Genomic DNA, 18,525 nt, shown 5'->3' with positions numbered 1-18,525 from the left:
CTAAAAATTGTCATCATTTCTCTTGATGCAGCAGTTTACTGAATAAAAGTGAGTCTAGTAGTTTTTCTGAATTTTAAATACAATTCAAAGTTCTTTTGTTCTGATAATTTCTCCACCCTAGAGGGGAAAAAAAGAAGGGTTGTAATCAAATAAATATAAATCAAATAAATCACACTGGGACAAGGGCAACTTAAAAAAAACAATATGTAAATATTTCAGAGGATAAGGGATTAATCTGTGTGAAGTGAGGTCAAAGAAGGCTTCCTGGAGGAAGTGATTCTGAGCTGGAACTTTAAAGGTAAATGAATACACCGAACCAACAAAGAGAATGTGTGCAAAGATAGAGAGAGGAGAAAGAGCGGGAGTGCTCAAGAGACTATAAACTGTTTGGTATTGCTGGGATATAAAGGTCAAAAGTGATGGGTGGAGATCTGGATGGGCTGAAGACAGAAGCTAGGTTATCAATGTCTCTATTAACCATTCATTAGAGTGGAAGCTCTAGGAGAGTAGCTGCCATGTTTGCCTTAGTCAGCAGCACATCGACATTGCACGGTATAGTACTGGCACGTGGTAGGAGCTTTATAAATATTTGGGGAGTAAATAAAGTAGCTATTATCATGGGCAGTGAGGAAACCATAGAAAGGTTTTAAACAAGAGAGAGATATGGTCACACTTCTGAAAGATAACTTTGGTGGCAATTATGTGGTCTGCATATTATTGTTAAAGTACTCAGGTGGTCACAATGGGGGAGTGGTTTAAAGTGACATGAATAAGGAGATTATTTAAGAGGCAGCAGTTCAAGGAAAAGAATGATAAGGCCCCCAACCAAAGCCAGAAGCAATAGGGTTCAGAAAGTAAGAGCTGAATCTAAGAGATACACAAAAGGTATCTAAAAGTCTGGAGCAGAGAAAAAATTACTTTTAAACAATACATTAATTACATGTGCAAATAGCATGCTCTGTATGTTTCTTTAAACCTCCAAGCACCTTTACAAACAAAATATCTCTAACTATGAAGCCCAGTTCCCTACATTCCTTAATCATGAATCTGGGAAAAGAATTGAATAAATCATGTGAGTATTTTCTTTGTTTTTATAGAATTTTTAGACATTACATAAAATCCTTTGGCTTTAGTGATGCTCACTGGGTGCCAGTTGGAGAAGGTGACAAAGGATCAGACATAAGTCTTGGGTCTCTTTTTTTTTTTTTCTTTCTGAAGCTGGAAACGGGGAGAGACAGTCAGACAGATTCCTGCATGTGCCCGACCGGGATCCACCCGGCACGCCCACCAGGGGCAACGCTCTGCCCACCAGGGGGCGATGCTCTGCCCCTCGGGCGTCGCTCTGCCGAGACCAGAGCCACTCTAGTGCCTGGGGCAGAGGCCAAGGAGCCATCCCCAGCGCCCGGGCCATCTTTGCTCCAATGGAGCCTTGGCTGTGGGAGGGGAAGAGAGAGATAGAGAGGAAGGAGAGGGGGAGTGGAGAAGCAAATGGGCGCTTCTCCTGTGTGCCCTGGCCGGGAATCAAACCCGGGTCCCCCGCGCGCCAGGCCGACGCTCTACTGCTGAGCCAACCGGCCAGGGCAGTCTTGGGTCTCTTATTGAAGATATCTGGTAAGCAGTGATAGCTAAAACTAAGATTTGAAAACAAATTTGGCATGTTTTTTCACCCAACATATTCATGGCCTTCTAAATACCTAATGAGGGCTAGATTGAGATCCTCAGAGGCTCTAGGAATGAAAAAAAAAATACAAAGAATATAGTTCAAGCATCAATGCCAACGTTATGGGCTTAAATGCAGATTTCAGTAATGAAAGGAACTAGTTGAAAAAGATTCCACCTAGTCTTGATGGTTTGCAATTCTTGCAATTTTAAAATCTGACTGAGAACCTACTCTTTTGAAAGAATATACCCAGCATTCTCTCCATGTGGTCTAATCTTGCATATATTCTTTACTATCTGTCCAGTCCTGGAGATGGTGGTGCCCAGAGTTTGGAAGCTCAAGTGGCTGTAGTTTCACCCAACTATGGTTTTAGCCATGATTTTGGTTATTGCTCAACCTTACCTTTTCTAACCCATTTTCTGACCCTGGAATCAGCCTTTCTGGTAATTCTATGAATGACTCAAAGCCATTCAGTAAGATTCTTTTAGTTTAAATCAGCCAGAGTTTATTTCTGTTGCTTGTAACTTTGACAGATAAAACTATCTATTTTGTTATTGTTGTTGTTATACTTATAGAGCAGTGAGCAGATTACAAATCATCATATAACCTATTTTGTTCTTATGACAATCCTATAGAGTATACTTTTATACCCACTTAACCAATGAAGAAACTGAGGCTAAGTGAGGTTAAGCACTCTCTTTAAGCCAACACTGGAATCCCTTTTGATAAAAACATGCAATCTTTCTACTGTGCCTAGCCTAGCAGCCAGAAATCTTTTGCTAACACCAGGTTCATGCTCACTGGTCTTTATTCATAAATGAATCAAGCCCTCTCACTTCTCCATAGGCCACAGAGGGTTGAGAGCTCTGTTAATGCTTACCAGCATCTTGTCATTTTTTGTCTCCTTTATTCCAGTCCAGGTGGCTTTATTTTTTCATTTGAAAATGTCATCACCACGTCATTAGCAATGTGCTGTTACCTGACAGTAGGAAGAAGCCTCCACAGACCATATGGCTGAGTTTAATCTACATGGTCATGGTGTAATCCCATTGAAATGGCTTCCCTTTGCAATCAAAACCGAATTTCACACTTTACCAAGATGAGGACAGCTCTTGTCTTCCCCGGAGTAATATAGATCTCCCCAGGCAGCCAAGGCCAATGGAAGTGGCTTTCTTCTCTAGGCCAGCAGCAGGTGGGGGCCAGGGCTGGGAGGTCAACATGAATGGAAGGAAGCTGGAAAACAGAGGCAGGCACCTTGGAGAATCAGAGTCCAAGGTAATCCCCCACATTCCCCACCTGTGGGCGACCACTGAGGACATTTAACCCCGGGAACTTTGGAAAAAGAAATTGAGAATATAAGTCATCTTTATGAGATTGATTTTTTTAATCTTATCTACAAGTTGCCATGTGTGAGTTATCTGGCTTATCCCCCCAGAAGGGCTAAAATTAAAATCGCTGTCCACAAAATGGCTTTATATCAGAGCAAATAACCCCCCTCTTTTATTATAATGTATCTCATCTCAGTCCAGTGTATGAGAATCACTAGTGTAAATAAACATGGAAAAAATTACATGTCACTAGTTATGCAAGACAAACAGAATGAAAGAATGAGACATCACTTTTTTTTTTACTTATCAATTGGTAAAGTTATTTATTTGTATAATAATACCCAGTGCTGATTATAGCATATCGTTATGTGATATGATACTCATATCACCTACTTCACTTAGATTCACAAATGAAGAGGATTAATTTTGTGGTATTTAAAGAGGCTATGAATTTTAGTGAACAGGTAATCTGTTGCTAGAGATCCCCTGCTATGTGTTGGTGGTACTCATATCACCTCTGGTGAAATCATAACTGATTTAACATTTTTTGAAGGCATTTAGGCAATGTGAATTCAAAATCCTTCAAAAAGCACATCTCTTAACAAAGCAATTCCTCTTCAGAAGTGCCCTGAGGACATAATCTCACATAATCATTTGGCTCTGAGGTTGTTCATCACAGGATCTAGTCACAAATAGCAAAAACTAAAAATAAAAAGAAAGAAACCTCTTTGGGTAAGAATACACAGATTGGTTAGGAGGTTACTGTACATTCAATCAACATTTAAAATTATGTTGTAGAAGACTATTTGATGATTCAGAAAGTGGTAACTACTAGATTTTAAAAATGTCTTTTTTTTTTTTTTTTGTATTTTTCTGAAGCTGGAAACGGGGAGAGACAGCCAGACAGACTCCCACATGCGCCCGACCGGGATCCACCCGGTACGCCCTCCAGGGGCGAAGCTCTGCCCACCAAGGGGCGATGCTCTGCCCCTCCGGGGCGTCGCTCTGCTGCGACCAGAGCCACTCTAGCGCCTGGGGCAGAGGCCAAGGAGCCATCCCCAGCGCCTGGGCCATCTTCGCTCCAATGGAGCCTTGGCTGCGGGAGGGGAAGAGAGAGACAGAGAGGAAAGGGGGGGGGGTGGAGAAGCAAATGGGCGCTTCTCCTGTGTGCCCTGGCCGGGAATCAACCTGGGTCCCCCGCACGCCAGGCCGACGCTCTACCGCTGAGCCAACCGGCCAGGGCCAAAAATGTCTTTCTTATTCCATAAACTTTAAGGGGTGGGATCATGCTGGTCTTTTTCATTACCGTCTCTTGACAGCCTGGAATAGGGCTTGGGAAAACATGCTGAATTAAATATAAATATGAATTACATGATATTCTGTCAAAAAACAGATAAGAGGTTGACTGGTTTTCTCTGGATATAGTAGGATTATAGGCAACGGCTATTCTCTTCTTTTCACTTGAGTGTAATATATCACAGATATATGCCCTGCTGATAAACAAAAATCTACATCACCATTTAAAATTCTTTACAATATATACCACCATATGAACCTGCCAATATGTATTTGAACTCAATATCCTAACATTAAAATTTCAGATTGTTCTATACTTTTCAACATTAATTTTAAAATAACAGTATTACAGCAAACACTCTTTCCTGGGTGTCTTTTGAACATACCAACTTTTTCCTTACAAAAAGTACCTAGAATTAGAAATAGCATGTCTGTTCCCATCTGTAGGGGATCTCAGGCAACAAATTACCTTTCCACTGAAATTCATAGCCTATTTAGATGCCAAAAAATGAATCCTCTTCCTTTGTGTGTCTAAGTGAAGTAGGTGATATTCTAGAGAGTGGGGAGATGGATGTAAGCAGGCTTCTTCCTGGCTACTCCATCAGGACAAGTATGGCGAAAGAACCTGCCAGATGTAGGTGTTGAATTCTTTCCCAAAGTTGGTGTCTATCTCCTTAGAGAATGGAGACACTCTAAATTTTCTGAAGCTAAAGTCGGACTGGTCCAGCCCGACCCTCTCTCAAGGCTGTGATGTTTGTTCATTCTGCTTTTTTTTTTCATGGAAAAGATAGCATCATTTGTTTATATAAACCATCATTGACAACATCACAACAGTTATACAAATACAGTGTTCATTTCAAGAGTCTTATATCATGTGCTGGGGTGGGAGTGGTTCACAAGAATGGCCTGCATGACTGCATTCTGAACATCCTTAAACAATGTAATATTTTCCTAAAATATGCCCTAAAGTAGAACTCGTGTTTACACTCCTTTATTTTTGGCCAGTAGCCAAGGAGGTAATGAATATTTATCAAGGAAGAATCTCTCTTCTGGAAGATGAAGAAGGTTGCTCAGAGAAGGAGGAAAAAGGAAGAATTTGAAAAAGACAGTGGGAACCATCTCTGTTGTCTGGAAACCAAAACATTCACCCAAGGAATCAGTGCAAAACAATCACTTGAGAAGCTGACCAACTGTTGCATAATTATTAAATATTCCTGGGATTATAAATTAGAGGTTTTAGTATCTCTTCTCTCTCTCTCTCTTTTTTAGTTGGTGTTTTGGCCCTTGGAAGAGTGGGTTGGTGGGTGGAATCAGAGTGAAGTGAGGACGAGCAATCCTGGAGGTTTGGGTGTTGATGCAAATTTAAATCATCTCAGCAGTGGCAGATGCAATGGAAGTGATGGCCAACTCTTGAATTTCTTCAAATGGTTTTCTAAAAATTTTCTTTCTAAGACCTGGGAAGAGGCCAAAGTTCTGAATCACTGCAGAATACTGAGAGGATAAGGCTCCTGGAGGGGAGTGCAAAGGCCAATTCTAATTTCTGGTGCTCACTGTCTCCTAGCAACGTAATCACTTCTCGGTGTTTCATTTTTGTCTTTCACACAATGGACTGAAGGTTTCCTACCTGCTTCACCTGCTTTCACCAAAGGATCACTGCTCACTTCTTGGAGGTCCTGAAACTCTTCCACACCACTAAACAATCTCCCTTGGACCATGAACAGGATCTCTGTGTTATCTCACCCCATCCTGATGACATGAGCACCATAGAGCAGCAGCATACAAAATTCCCTGATTACCTCACTATATACAGCATTTGTGTCTATTGGATGTGAGTGTATGTGTGGCATATAGTTTCCTGATACACAAAAATAAAAGTCTAAATTCTATTTCATTTTCAACTAAATTTTCTTGAGTATTTTCTATGTGCTGGCTACCATGCTATGCACTGTGCCATAGTTTATCTTATTCTTTCTTCATAATTACCTTTGTAGTTAGGGGTTATCTCCACTTAGAGGAGGAAACAATGTTTCAACTCCCTACCTAACTGATGGCAACCAGATTACTTGACCCAAAAATCAAATATCTTTCGGAACAAAATTATATTCAAAGAAAACCATAGAACCTTTCTTTATAGAGAATCCTTCCTTTTCTCTCTCCTTCTGTTTCTTCTTTTCTTCCCTCTTCCTTTCCTTCCACAAGTTCTTGAGTGCCAAGCATGTACCAGATACTGTTGTAGAAGCAGGGAACAGTCTCTGTAATACGAGGAAGACGGCAAAGAACATGTTCGAATATTGATGTTATTTTCTGACACAGACAAGCACAGAGTTGGTCTTTAGCTTTTAATTGGAGAAACTATGGGCTGGAGTATGGTAGAAGGAACATGGAATTTGGAGTCAGGCAAAACTGCCTTCAAACCCTGGCTCTGCCACTACCTACCTACATGATCTTAGGCAAGATATATACCTTCTGTGAGTCCCTCAGGTTTTTCATCTATAAGATAAGTATAATAATACACCACCTAATATATAGAATTGATCTGATTATGAACAAAGTGAGATGCCTGGCACTTGGGAAATGCTCAGTAAATAGGAAATAAAGGTGTAGCCATGTGCATCTTCTTTAACCATGCCCATTGCAGGAAAATGTTCTGCTACACTGCTCTGGTCTGGGAGGACGATCCATCAGCCTATCCATAGGGCTATCTCTGATGACCTGTCCCAGGCATCTTGTGTTGACTTTTAGGAAGAAGAAGCTGAGGATATTCCCTGTATCCTGATATTACAGACACCACACTTAGGCAGGCTCCATCTCCTTTGGCTTTCAAATCCCTGCTCCTTTGGCTGGCGGGTGCCTCACGGGGTGGAGGGCCAATTCGCCATGGCGGTTTGTATCTGCAACAAGCCTGACAGGCTGGGAGAGGAAGGCGTTAATGTTTTCTGACAGGCGACCCCTAATTGTGGGAGCTTTTCTTCTCGGCCTTTCTGTGAAATTCTGACTTAGGCGAGCAGCATAACAAAGTGGTAGGGCATTGATCCGGGCTTGCACTACACTGAGCTGGGGGGTTGGGGTCTTTGGTTGGGGAGGGGGGTGGCCCAGCATTATTCATGAAGACTTTCAGCTGTTTTTGTCTTTTAACTAACCTTTGAGTTTGATCAGAGGGCTGGCCAGCCTCCCTTTTGCCAAAGGTCCTGCTGGCACCTGGACAATGGAGACAGACTGTTTTTCCTAGTACAGAGCTATAGCTGGGGGAGGCCAAAGGCTTGTGTTCTGGGGGTGGGAGGGGAGGGTGGGGGGTAGAAACCAGCTTTACTTCTTCCTTGGTCTTGGGGACAGGGGTGGTTATTGATAGAACGTCCAGCTTCCCAAACACAGCAGCTGACTGACTGTTGACTCTCTAAGCTCAACAACTTTATCCAGGAAACACAGTGGACTGGTTTTCCCATTTGATTTTCAAATGCCATATCCTCTTTCCTTCCAAACAGCTTTTTTCTCGGCTCTTTCTCCCTAACCCACGCCCTCCTTCCAAAGGGCCCATTGGCTGGCGTTGGACTCCAATCTAGGGGTGTTAGAGAGTTGTTGCTGTTTAATTGTCAGAAATAATGGCAAAAGGGAAGAGAGCAAATGAGGGAAGAAAGAAGAGAGGAAGGAAGAAGAAGTACAGGGAGAAAGAGAAATGAGAGGAAAGGGAGAAATTGATTCGGAGGACAGTTAGAGAAAGGCCCAAAGAAAGGCAGGCAGATATGCTTTGGTCCAGAGCGGATGGAAGGAGGGGTTCCGCGGCGGTGGGGTCCGGAGGCAGCACTGTGGGCAGCGCGCGCCCGCAGACCCCGGGTGGGCAGGGAGGGGCTGAGCGGGGAGGCTCTCTCTAAGTGTTCTCGCTTTTCGCAGGTGCCTAGCTTGTGTCCTTTGCATCCACTTCCTGCCGCGACCGCCCCGACCCAGGGCCCAGATTTCTCCATCGTACTTTGCAGAAAGTGACTCCCTTCAAGGACCGTGGGTTGGCGCCTTTCCCCGGTTTCCTCCCCAAAACGGCCCGATTAGCCATTGCTTCAAAGGCGGCTTTGTGAGCTGCCGCCTGCAGGCTGCCTGGAGGGGGGAGCACGTGGGACTTTCTGGAAGCTCATCCTACTCCCCTCTCCAACCTCTCTCTCTAGTGTCTCATTCATTCTTCTCCTTTTTGGTCCCTTTCTCTCCGTTGTTTTTCTCTTCTTTCTCCATCTCCTCACCTTTCTCGTTCCCTACCTTATCCTTGACAATTTTTCTTCCTTCTGTCCTCTCCGTCCTCTCCGTCTCTCTCCCCTTCTCTCCAAATCCTTCTTTCTCCTCTTTCTCTCCCTCATCTCTCTTTCCCCCTACCTCCATCTCTCTTCCTCCTTTTCTCACCTCCTACCTCTTCTTCTTTCCACCCCGCTCTCCGCAGGGCGGTGCCCACGCCTCTTCTCTGCTCCACCTCCTGCGCTCTCCCGCGCCACCCCCGCCACCCCCGCGGTCAGGTAGCTGGGCAAGGCCCGGGCGCGCGCAGCTGACAGCGGGCGCATGCCTGTAGCCAATCAACGCTTGGATGCGCTGCAGCTTGAATAAATCATTAAACCTGACACGCGTTCCAGGCCGGAGTCGGCGCTGCAACTTGCTTCCTGCCATTAACTTGCACACCCTCTTTTGTAACAACCTAATCTTGCATACAAAGGAAGAAAGAATATAACTTCGACCTACGCTAGAGCCCAGCCCTTGGCCTTAGCAGCGGGGAAAAAAACCTTAGTGCCAAAAATCCACTTCCCCCATTACCTGTAATTTTGGACAACCTGGAGTTTCTGGGGAAATCCGAAAATGAATCATTTCTTGGCCCAGGAGTGAAGAGAGGCAGAAAAAAGTTCAGACTTCTTAACAATAGAAAAAGAGAGATAAGATTGTACATTAGTACATCAGAGAAGCATCCACAGTGTTTTTTAAAAAGAGGTTTCAATAAAACAAGCTTCCAGAGGTTGTTTTAGGTTGTGCAATTTCTAGGTTATGCAAATTAAGATAGTTTAGTCCTAGAAATGTTGACTGAATTTCATCATAATCCTTCCTCTTTTAAATGAATGCATAAATGGCCCAGTGAACGGATGAATGAAGGTGTGAATGGCCTCTCAACAACAGCAGGTCTTTGTTTATCTTGGTGGCAAGTCCCCAACACCATCTCTTATCTGGTTCTGAAAGATCTTCAGAAGCAATGATCTCTTGCACTGTTACAGTCATTGGCAGCTCTAACGCCCTTTCTTTTTCAAATCATCAGCTGACCTATAAAAGGGAAGATACTCTCATTTTGCAGAAGAGAAATTGTGACTGACTTCTTTTGTAAACTTCTAAGTTATTTCCTATTCATAAAGAAGAAATGACTTTCCAGAGTTAGATTTTGAACCGAGCTAGGATCCCTTCTGCCCTAGGAAGTTTCTTGCTGACAGCTGTGAGTCCCTGAAAAGCTTACACAAATTTGTACATCCCTGAGCACCTGTTGGAGAATAGCCTGTGTACCAGCCAGGGTCAACAGGAGCAGAGAGCACACTTGAAAGGGTCAATGAAAAGAAGGTAATGGAGAAACAGAGCTGTGTATGGTTCTGAAAGGAACCAGAATGATGCAGCAGTACCCAGGGATGACTAGCAAGGCAGAGCCCTTAACACCTCTGGGAATGAAGGAACAAGAGGAGGAAGCTGTTGTCCATGTGTAACAGCTGCAGTAACAAGAGTGGGTACTGTGGGAGACAAACCTCCTGACTAAGCTGTGGCCTTAGACCAAGGAGCAGAGCCACTGTCAAAGCAGCTGAGCCCAAGCAATGAAGAGTAGGGATATAAAGGTCCCACCTACCTCTTTGCCTTACCTCACAATCTTTTATTGGTGCCTCCCAGTGGCCAAACCCAATAGGAAGCAAGGGAGCAAGGGAGCTAGCTCCATAGGTGAAGTGCATAGAGATCAGCCTTCTTTGGAGAGCAAAGAGGGCAGAAAGTGGATCTGGAGAAGGAAAGGAAGAATAGGGAATACAGCAATCAGTGCAACAGGGCGGGTCATCCATTCAGTCAACAAATACCAGGGTTGGGGAGATACCAGTGAACAAGACAGGTAAGGTCCCAGTCTTAATGTAGTTTACCATCTAGTAGGGCACCATTGACAGCAATCATATAAACAAACACAAGTGCAGTTTTTTCAGATAGTGGTAAACTCAAGTAGGAGAAACAGCATAATGGATGGAGAGTGACTGTGGCTCATAGAGCACCACTTCAGACAGAGTGGACAGGAAAAGCTTCTCTGATAAGGTGACATTTAAAATAAGGTGACCTAGGCTTCCCAGGAAAGCCTACCTTGAATCCACCTCTACTCCCAGACTTCTATGTGGTTTGTGGGTAAACCTCAAAGCTAGCCTGTGCTTTAGAGGCATCAACTGACCAGTCCTCATGAAAATGAGAGACAGGACTGGAAGACAAGAATAATAACAGGCACTCACATTTACATATAGCTTGTACCTCTCGAATGTACTAAACATTGTCTCTTTTTACTGCCGTGGGTACCGTCAAGCCCATGTTACAAACAAGAATACTGGAGCTCAGAAGGAACTGGGCTGTTGATGGTGTATTTTAACATCCCCAGCTCTGCAGGAATAGTGAAGTGGAAAAACACATTCTACTCTGTTTCTTACTACATCTCAGTTCTATTCCTTTGGTGTGGTATGCAGAGAACAGACCTGTCCCTCTCTCTTCTTCGGTGGGCCTGCATGATGTGAACTTGAAGTAGATTCTTCTCCACACACAACCTCTTCCTTCCAATTGAAATATATATGAATTATATTAAAGGCTGTGTCAAGGAGATGAAATGTGTGTTTCGGTAGCTCCAACTCACCCTCTGATAATACTAGAATTCAACAGTTCTTCGGCCTGTGTATTCATTTCTCCTGCACTCGCCGCTCCTCCTCGTCAATTTCAGGCGTGTCTCCATCTTAACTCGGTGGTCTTCGGGTCATTTGTTGAATAGGTAAGATTTCTCAGTCAATAAAATCAAAGCTGTTCTCCCCCCCACCCAGCACACCCACCCCCCTCCCAAAGAAAGTGGGGTGGGGGCTAGGACCGAGGAGAGGCCACGATTGCTAGTTGCTGGGGTTTACATTTTGTATTTCGCTGACAGCCCAGGGCCGCTCCAAAGCCCGCGGCGCAGCCAATGGGCAGCGGTGATTTATGGAGCTGACTACTGCGGGCTGAATGCGGCCTGTCACAGCGCTGTGAATGGCTTCCCTTCGCCGCACAAGCCCTGGCTTTGTGTTGCTAAGCGATTAGAGCAGATGTAATGAGATTTTGCCCAATCCCCGCTTTGCCCTTTCCTATGCTTCGGCAAAATTGTGTGTGTTTTTGTGAATTTTTAGAGTTTGTCTTCGCATCGTGGCAAACAACGGCTAACTTTGCCTCGAGTTAAACGAGACTGGATATTTCCCATTCAGAAGTGAGTTAAAAGAACACCTGTCTTCACGAGAAGGGGAGGGGGATCCCCTTTGTGGGGGCTGAAACATTATCCTAATGTTATATTCATAGCAATAAATGACTTGCTACACTTTCTTTGCCTGCCTTATCTGAAAACTTGCAAAGAAGCTAAATTAAAAGAAAAAGAAATGGGGGGGGGGCCGGGGGCTCAGCTCTAGTCCTCCAAATGAGAAGATAAAAAATAAAAGCAGGCATCACAAAAGCTTTACTTCCCTCAAGTAAGCTCTAAATTGGCCCACTGCTGGCAGTAAGTCCGATTATTTATGGCGATGAGGAATTTACTGATTTTTTTCCCCTTAATTACGCTCATCTCTTTGAAAGGGACTGGAGCCTCAATGTGCATTCTATAGAGGGTCATTTAGCAAAATGACATCAGACGCTGTGGCGTGCTCCGCGCATCGCGGCTTTAAAAAATGATTATTCTGTGCCACTAAATGGTATAGATGTACCAACACAGACTAGATTTTTAACTCTGGAAGACGTGCTGGCTCCCGGTTCTTTGTTGGGTTTTGTAAGACGCATTTTGCGCTCGGCTTTCCGCTTGGCTGGAGACACGCAAACTGAATGTGCAAGTAACGCAGGAGATGAGCGAGGCGCCGGCGAGAGGCGGAGTGGGATTCTGATCACGTCCTTGCTAACTGACAAGAAGCAAGCCAGCCAAAAACCCCACCAATTTCTTTTTGAATCTTGGTAATTGGGTACTTTTGCACGCAGCTCACGCTATTCGGATAGAGTCACTAGCTTAGATAGGCCAGTGTCTCAAAGCGACCACACTTCTCTAAGATTTTTATTTCTTTAAATCTAATTCTTGCTGCAAGGAATTTATATCATACATACCCTTTTACTTAAACATCAATATAGAAAGTGTGTGTCTTGGGGAAAAGAAGTAGAAAATATGTGCCTGAAAGTGGAGGAAGAATACACCCACCACTGGTAGTGTGGAGAGGGCCACCTCTGCCAGCCAGCCCTGCCTAACCTGGTACCTACCACCATCCTTCCTCCCACCCGAGTGCCTGTTACCTCATCAAGCCCTTCCGCCATTTCACAATTAGGAACTCAGAAAACAGGAAAGGGTTAGAAAGTGGGCTGAAGGCCCTCTCTTTCCAGTTCACTTTTTGGGGCATTTTAAAATATATAAGTCATTTTATCAAAAGACAATACAGTCATTAATCACTACCTATTCTTTTGGTGCATGAGTACATCTGCAGCACAAAAGGGGAAGAAACATTTGTATCTATATATCTTTTTTCTCTACATTCATCATAGAGCCACCTCAGGTCAGCCTGAACTTAGTAGTTATCTTTGTTATCTCTGCCAATTAGCATGCTTTGCACCCCCCCTCTTCTCCCTCACCCATCCCTTCCCGTTGGCGTTTTGGTAACTTGGGCAGGGCAGTGGAGTCAAAGAAGACTTTTTTACTGATAAAAAAAAGAAAAGAAAAACGTTTTATTACGAAACTAGTTTGTATAAAACAGGGTTATACATTTTTTTGTAAGTTTGTAATAAAACAGTAAGAAAAAAAAAAGGCAGTGATAGAAATTTCCCAAAAGGCAACCTATCAAAAAACACTGGTTGCCACTTTGTGTTTGGACAGTAGCTGCATAAACTTTGTTCTGGAACAGTATTTAATAACATCATTAATACATTAACAAAGTTTCTATAAGACACATTGGTGCTTAAGTACATCTGGTGGCCTTTTGATCTCACCTATGAGGAGAGTTTTTTTACAAAACCACATAGGGGAAATGGCAGTTGTAAGGTGAACTACACATCTAAAATATGCAGAGGTAATAGCATCACATGTTAAAGTATCAAGATATACACATTTTAAACCATTTGTACAAAACTCTATAGATTTTTTTCTCTTTCTCTCTTATGTACAAAAATATCTTAATATATCCCCAAACTGGTTAGGATAGATACAAATAGATTTTTCTTATAATAAAAAAATTCACAAAAGATTGGAAGCATCCTATGATGAAATGGTAGAAAAGATGGTGTAAGGGAGCGAGGCTCAGGGAGGGGGCTCCAGGATCAGGGTGTCAAAGGACTGACTATAGCATAGTTTCACTGCAGACAAATGTCCACAGCTTATTGGGATGGAGGATACTGAGATGAAAGACACCAACCCATTGCTAGAGGGTTAAGAACTGTGCTTTCAAAGAGGGAGAGGAGGTGAAGACACCCGAGCCAGCAAGCGCTTTCAGCTCTGCCTGTTAGTGGTGGGTGGGAGTTTCTATAGGGCCTGTGCTACTTTCTTCTGCCAGGAGCCCACTACGTTTGCACACAAGCAGGATTCTGCACATTGACTCAGGTCCTCGTCACTCTTCATATCTCCGTGAATGATTGGAGTGCAAAGATACGGTTCTGAGCGCATCCCTGTTTTGTGAGAGCCTTGCATCGCTTGGTGGGCGTTGGGGATGGTTGTCTGGTGGTTTTATTTTTGTCCTTCTTCTTCTCCTTTCTCTCTCTCTCTCTTTTTCTCCCTTCCAGTATCACTGAAGAGAAAGCACTAAAGATGCAGGTTGTGCAGTCACCCTGTAATATGAGCAGAACGGAAGAAGTTAATGTGAACTTGGGGGCCAGCAATGGAGCTTTAGGGAGGAGAGGATTTGTCAAGTAGAGCGCCTCTTTTGACAGTTCCTAGTACTTGTTCGCCCGCGTCTCTCATCTAACCCCTGCCCTCCAGTAGTTGGTGATCTGGGCAAAGCCACTCTCAGAGGCCAATGCTGAAACTAAGAAACCAGGATTTCAAATCGACTGACTTTAACAAATCCTTGAAATCAATTCCCCCTCGCCTCCCCCCACGCCCCTCTCGTTTCCGTGGAAACAGTTCCCCTTCTACAGACAGTAAGACAGGAAAAAGAATGAACACCAGTGGCCCGTCTCACCCCTTCACTCCAAAAGGCAACCCTACCTGCTTCGAAAGTCCATTCGCACCAGGACCTGAGCAGGCCGAGCCCCTCAGAACCAGTTGGTGAAGTCGAGCAGCTCTTGTTCCTCGGGACTGAGGGGGTCGTAAGAACCCTCGTCCGAAGAGTAGGATGAGACCGGCGAGCCGGCCATGGAGTTCAAGTCGTTGGAGTAGTTGGGGGAGATGGTGGGCGACAGGACGCCGGCCTGGAAGGCGGCGCTCACCGCGTCGTGCTCGTCCAGCAGCTGCTGCAGCGCGCGGATGTACTCGACCGCGGAGCGCAGCGTCTCCACCTTGCTCATCTTCTTGTTGGCCGCGCCGTTGGGGACGTGCTCCCGAAGGGTGGCGAAACCCAGGTTGACCAGCTTGACGCGGTTGCGCTCGCGCTCGTTGCGGCGCGCCACGGCGGCCGGCTGCTGCTGCGGCAGGCTGTAGCCGAAGCCGCTGAAGTTGAGCCGGCGTTTGCAGCGCATCAGTTCGGGCGAGGACGAGCGCTGCCGCTTGACTTGCTTGGGCGCTGACTTGTGACCGCCCCCTGAGGGCTGGCCGCCGGCCGCCGGGCTCAGCTGCGGCACCTGCGGCGGCGGCGGCGGCGGCTGCTGCGCGCTCTGCGCCGCCGCTGCCGCCGCCGCCGCCGCCGCCGTGGCAAAGAAGCAGGCTGCGGGCGGCAGGAAGGGCGGCTGCGGCTGCGGCTGGGGCTGCTGGCCGGCGCCGCCGCTCTCCATCTTGGCAGAGCTCTCCATGCGCAGCGGCTGCCAAGAAGTCTCGGGATCGGAGCGAGCGGGAACGCGAGGGAGACAGACAGCACTGGGGTGCGCGAACAAAGAGGGAAAGAAGGGGAGAGATGAAGGAGCTGAGGGGAAGTTTTAAAAAAAATTACAAAATCCCCGGGAGACTTCGTACGGTGGGAGCAAAGAAGGTGCAAATGTTTTTCCTCCTCCCTCCACTCCGCCTCCTCCCTCCCCTCCTCCCTTCGCGGGTTGGCTTCGGGAGCCTCGCGTGGCGCTCGCGTGTGAGGCTGCCGCTAGTGCCTTCTTGTTTAAAAAAAAAAAAAAAAATGCAGAAGAAGCGAAAGTCAGCGGTGAGCGCGCTCTGCCGAGTCTCCCGCTCCTCTCCCCCTAGGGCTGCGCTCTCTTGCGCCGGGTCTTGGTCTCTCCTGCCGTGGCTCAGGCTGTTTTTACTATTTTGTCAACCTCCTTCCTTTCTTATGTCCTCCTTTCACTCGCCCTCCCTGGCCGGCTCCCTGTCGGTGCGCCTTCCACGTTCCCTGGCCAGAAGTGAGAGTGCTGGGCGGCCGGAGTGCGGCTGCCTTTTCAATGGGACATCCAGCCCCACGCGCAGCTCTGGCCCCGCCTCGCCCCCCACTCCCGGTGGCTGCAGCGAGCGGCTGCAGCCCCCACTGCCCCCTCCTCTCACCTCCTCCTCCCACCCACTCCCTAAACTCCCCTCCTCCCCTCTCCTCCCCCCGCGCGTCCCCTGCGCCGGCTCCTTGCACACTCTCCATTCAGCGGGGTTTGTTGTTGCAGTGCGTGCGCCTGGCGCGTGCCGGACTCCGGGCTGAATAAACAGGCAGCGCGCTCGGGACGGGCTGCGGCCGGGGGTGGCTCTAGAAAAGGGGGGTCCGGCGTCGCCGAAGGGGCAAATGGCTCTGGGAGTTGGGGTGTAAGGGTTGACAATGTTGGGGTGAAATGCCCTGGGAATCTCCTGAGAACTTGGAGCAAAGCACAGGGGAGGGTTAAGGCAGAAAAGGCGACGCGGGTGGTGTGGAGGTTAGTGGAGAGTGGGGCTCCACGTTCCCTGTTTCCTTCTCCTTCCCACTACCATTCTCCTGGTGGCGGGGCGGGGGTTGTCCTCGCTGTCCTTGGGAACTAACGCAGATATGCGATTGAAGTTCAGAACGATGGGGGCAACTCTGTCCAAAGTGCTGGACTGCTTACCTAAAAGTACTGTTAAGACTTCGGTCCTCTCACTAGCTCTGTGTCCCTCGGTGAGTAACATCTTCTCCGAGCCTCGGTTTTCTTGTCAGCAACAACATAGATTGGATTAGGTGGTTTCTAATATCCCATCCAGGTCTAAAAACCAGGATATGCTCCGCGCAGCCGAGCAAGTGTGAAGGGTGCTGTGGAGAAGGGAGGCGATTGCACTGAGGGGTAGCTGTCGGCAGCGTCTCAAGGAGGTGTGTAGTCAGGTGTGTCCCTCCAGGGTGGTCTCCGGCTGCCTGTAGCATTGCCCCCCCCCCCGGAATAATTTCCGAGCTCGTTGGGGGAGGGAGGACGCGTAGAGAAGGGCGTTCTCGCCCTGGCTGGATAGCTCTGTTGGTTAGAGCATAGCCCCCGTAACGCAGAGGTTTGGTCCCAGATCATGATACCCTACATAGAGAGCACATTCGGCGTTATTTTAAGCTGAACAGGAACGGATGGATGTTTCTCTCTCTTTTTCCTTTCTTCTCTCTCTAAATTCAATCAATATTTAAAAAGAAAAAAATAAGGGAGTTCCCTGGAATATTCGAGCTGGGTCTGAGGAAAAAATGATGTGGAACATCAGGCAGGGGGTGGGGGGTAATGGCGCTGGAGGGGCTGGTGTTCGGCGCCGCCGCAGGCACCTCCGCGGCCTTGGCGCAGCCTCCATCCCGCCCCAGGCGTGTGCCCGGCAGGCCGGTGGCAGGCGACTGGGAGCCGAGCCCGGCGGGCCGCGTGCTGGCGCCGCGAGGGAGGGGGAGGCGCTTGCTGCGGGCGCTCGGACGCTGGGACAGCGCCCTCCCAGGCGCCCTTTCTGGGCCCTCGGCCCTGGCGCTCTCTGGCTGGAGCCTGGTCCAGCTTCGGGGCGCCTTGGGACGCGATGCTGCAGGGAAAACAGACAGAGACATTGGTCCCATCTTCGTACTGCTCTAGTGGAGGCAGAGGGAAAGGCTGGGGCACCTCTCAAGTCGCGTCTACATAGGCAGAAGGAAGCAAAAGATAATTATCTGGTTGATTAGAGGTCTGGGTGTAGGGATGATTGTGGTGAATTATCCGGATAATGGTTTCTCATTAGACTTCCTTTTGTTGAGTTGGGTCCTTCCCAAGGACCCATGTGTATGATTCGGGTTGCCGCACTTGATACCTGTGGCCTGCTGAGTGTTGTCGGTACAACAGCGGTGGTGATGGAAAGTATGGGTGGGTGGCTCCCAAGGTCAATCACCTCCGTTCTCTGCAACAATTTACTCTTTTAAATTGGGTGGTTTGGGCCTGACCTGTAGCGGTACAGTGGTTAAAGCGTGGACCTGACTGTTGAGGTTGCTGGTTCTAAACCCCTGGCTTGCCTAATTGAGGGGCATAGGAGAAGCAACTGCTACAAGTCAATGCTTCCTGCTTCTTCTCTCCCCCACCCCTTCCTCTCTCTAAAGTCAATAAATAAGATCTTTAAAAAATAAATAAAATGTATGGATTTGGGAAGTATAGCACTGAATCATGCCAATATGCCAACAGAAGTCAGATCTGTAAATCTGCTGGCCCACACAGCCCCCTCCCGCACAGTAATGCATGGTTTGCTAATCCCACAGGCCTTTGCTGGACCAGTGTGATTTACACCTTTGAACTCTCTTCCCACCTCCATACCCCACCCCAGGAAAGGAGTTGAGAGGTTTCCAAATTCACATTTGTCCCCATTTCTGGGAACTGTAGGAGGCAACAAGGCCTAAAGCAGAGCCACACCATTTGCTTTCCAACCAGAATAAGACTCAGCACCTGGCGCAGTAGGTTATTCAGGCACTTCCGGCAACCCAGCTCTGAGTTCTAGGTGTAGGCCGCTAGGAGGCGTCTAGGAAAGGTTGCCTGTGTCGCATC

The 18,525-nt window shown here is 47.0% G+C and overlaps 1 protein-coding gene across 1 annotated transcript; it reads right to left on the bottom strand.

Moving 5' to 3' along the window:
• Window positions 1–13,327: 13,327 nt before the first annotated feature.
• On the bottom strand, window positions 13,328–16,764 carry ASCL1 (achaete-scute family bHLH transcription factor 1). Its single transcript, XM_066253136.1, has 3 exons — window positions 16,639–16,764; window positions 14,705–15,508; window positions 13,328–14,325 (listed from the first exon to the last, which is right to left on the bottom strand). The coding sequence occupies exon 2, from the start codon at window positions 15,442–15,444 to the stop codon at window positions 14,752–14,754; it is 693 nt and encodes a 230-aa protein (XP_066109233.1). The 5' UTR covers window positions 15,445–15,508; window positions 16,639–16,764; the 3' UTR covers window positions 13,328–14,325; window positions 14,705–14,751.
• Between the last annotated feature and the right edge of the window lie 1,761 nt (window positions 16,765–18,525).

Source organism: Saccopteryx bilineata, chromosome 1, assembly GCF_036850765.1.
Source record: "Saccopteryx bilineata isolate mSacBil1 chromosome 1, mSacBil1_pri_phased_curated, whole genome shotgun sequence".
NCBI classification, from domain to species: Eukaryota; Metazoa; Chordata; class Mammalia; order Chiroptera; family Emballonuridae; genus Saccopteryx; species Saccopteryx bilineata.
The sequence above is the reverse complement of the archived record's forward strand: the minus strand, read 5'-3'. Positions and strand labels throughout refer to the sequence as shown.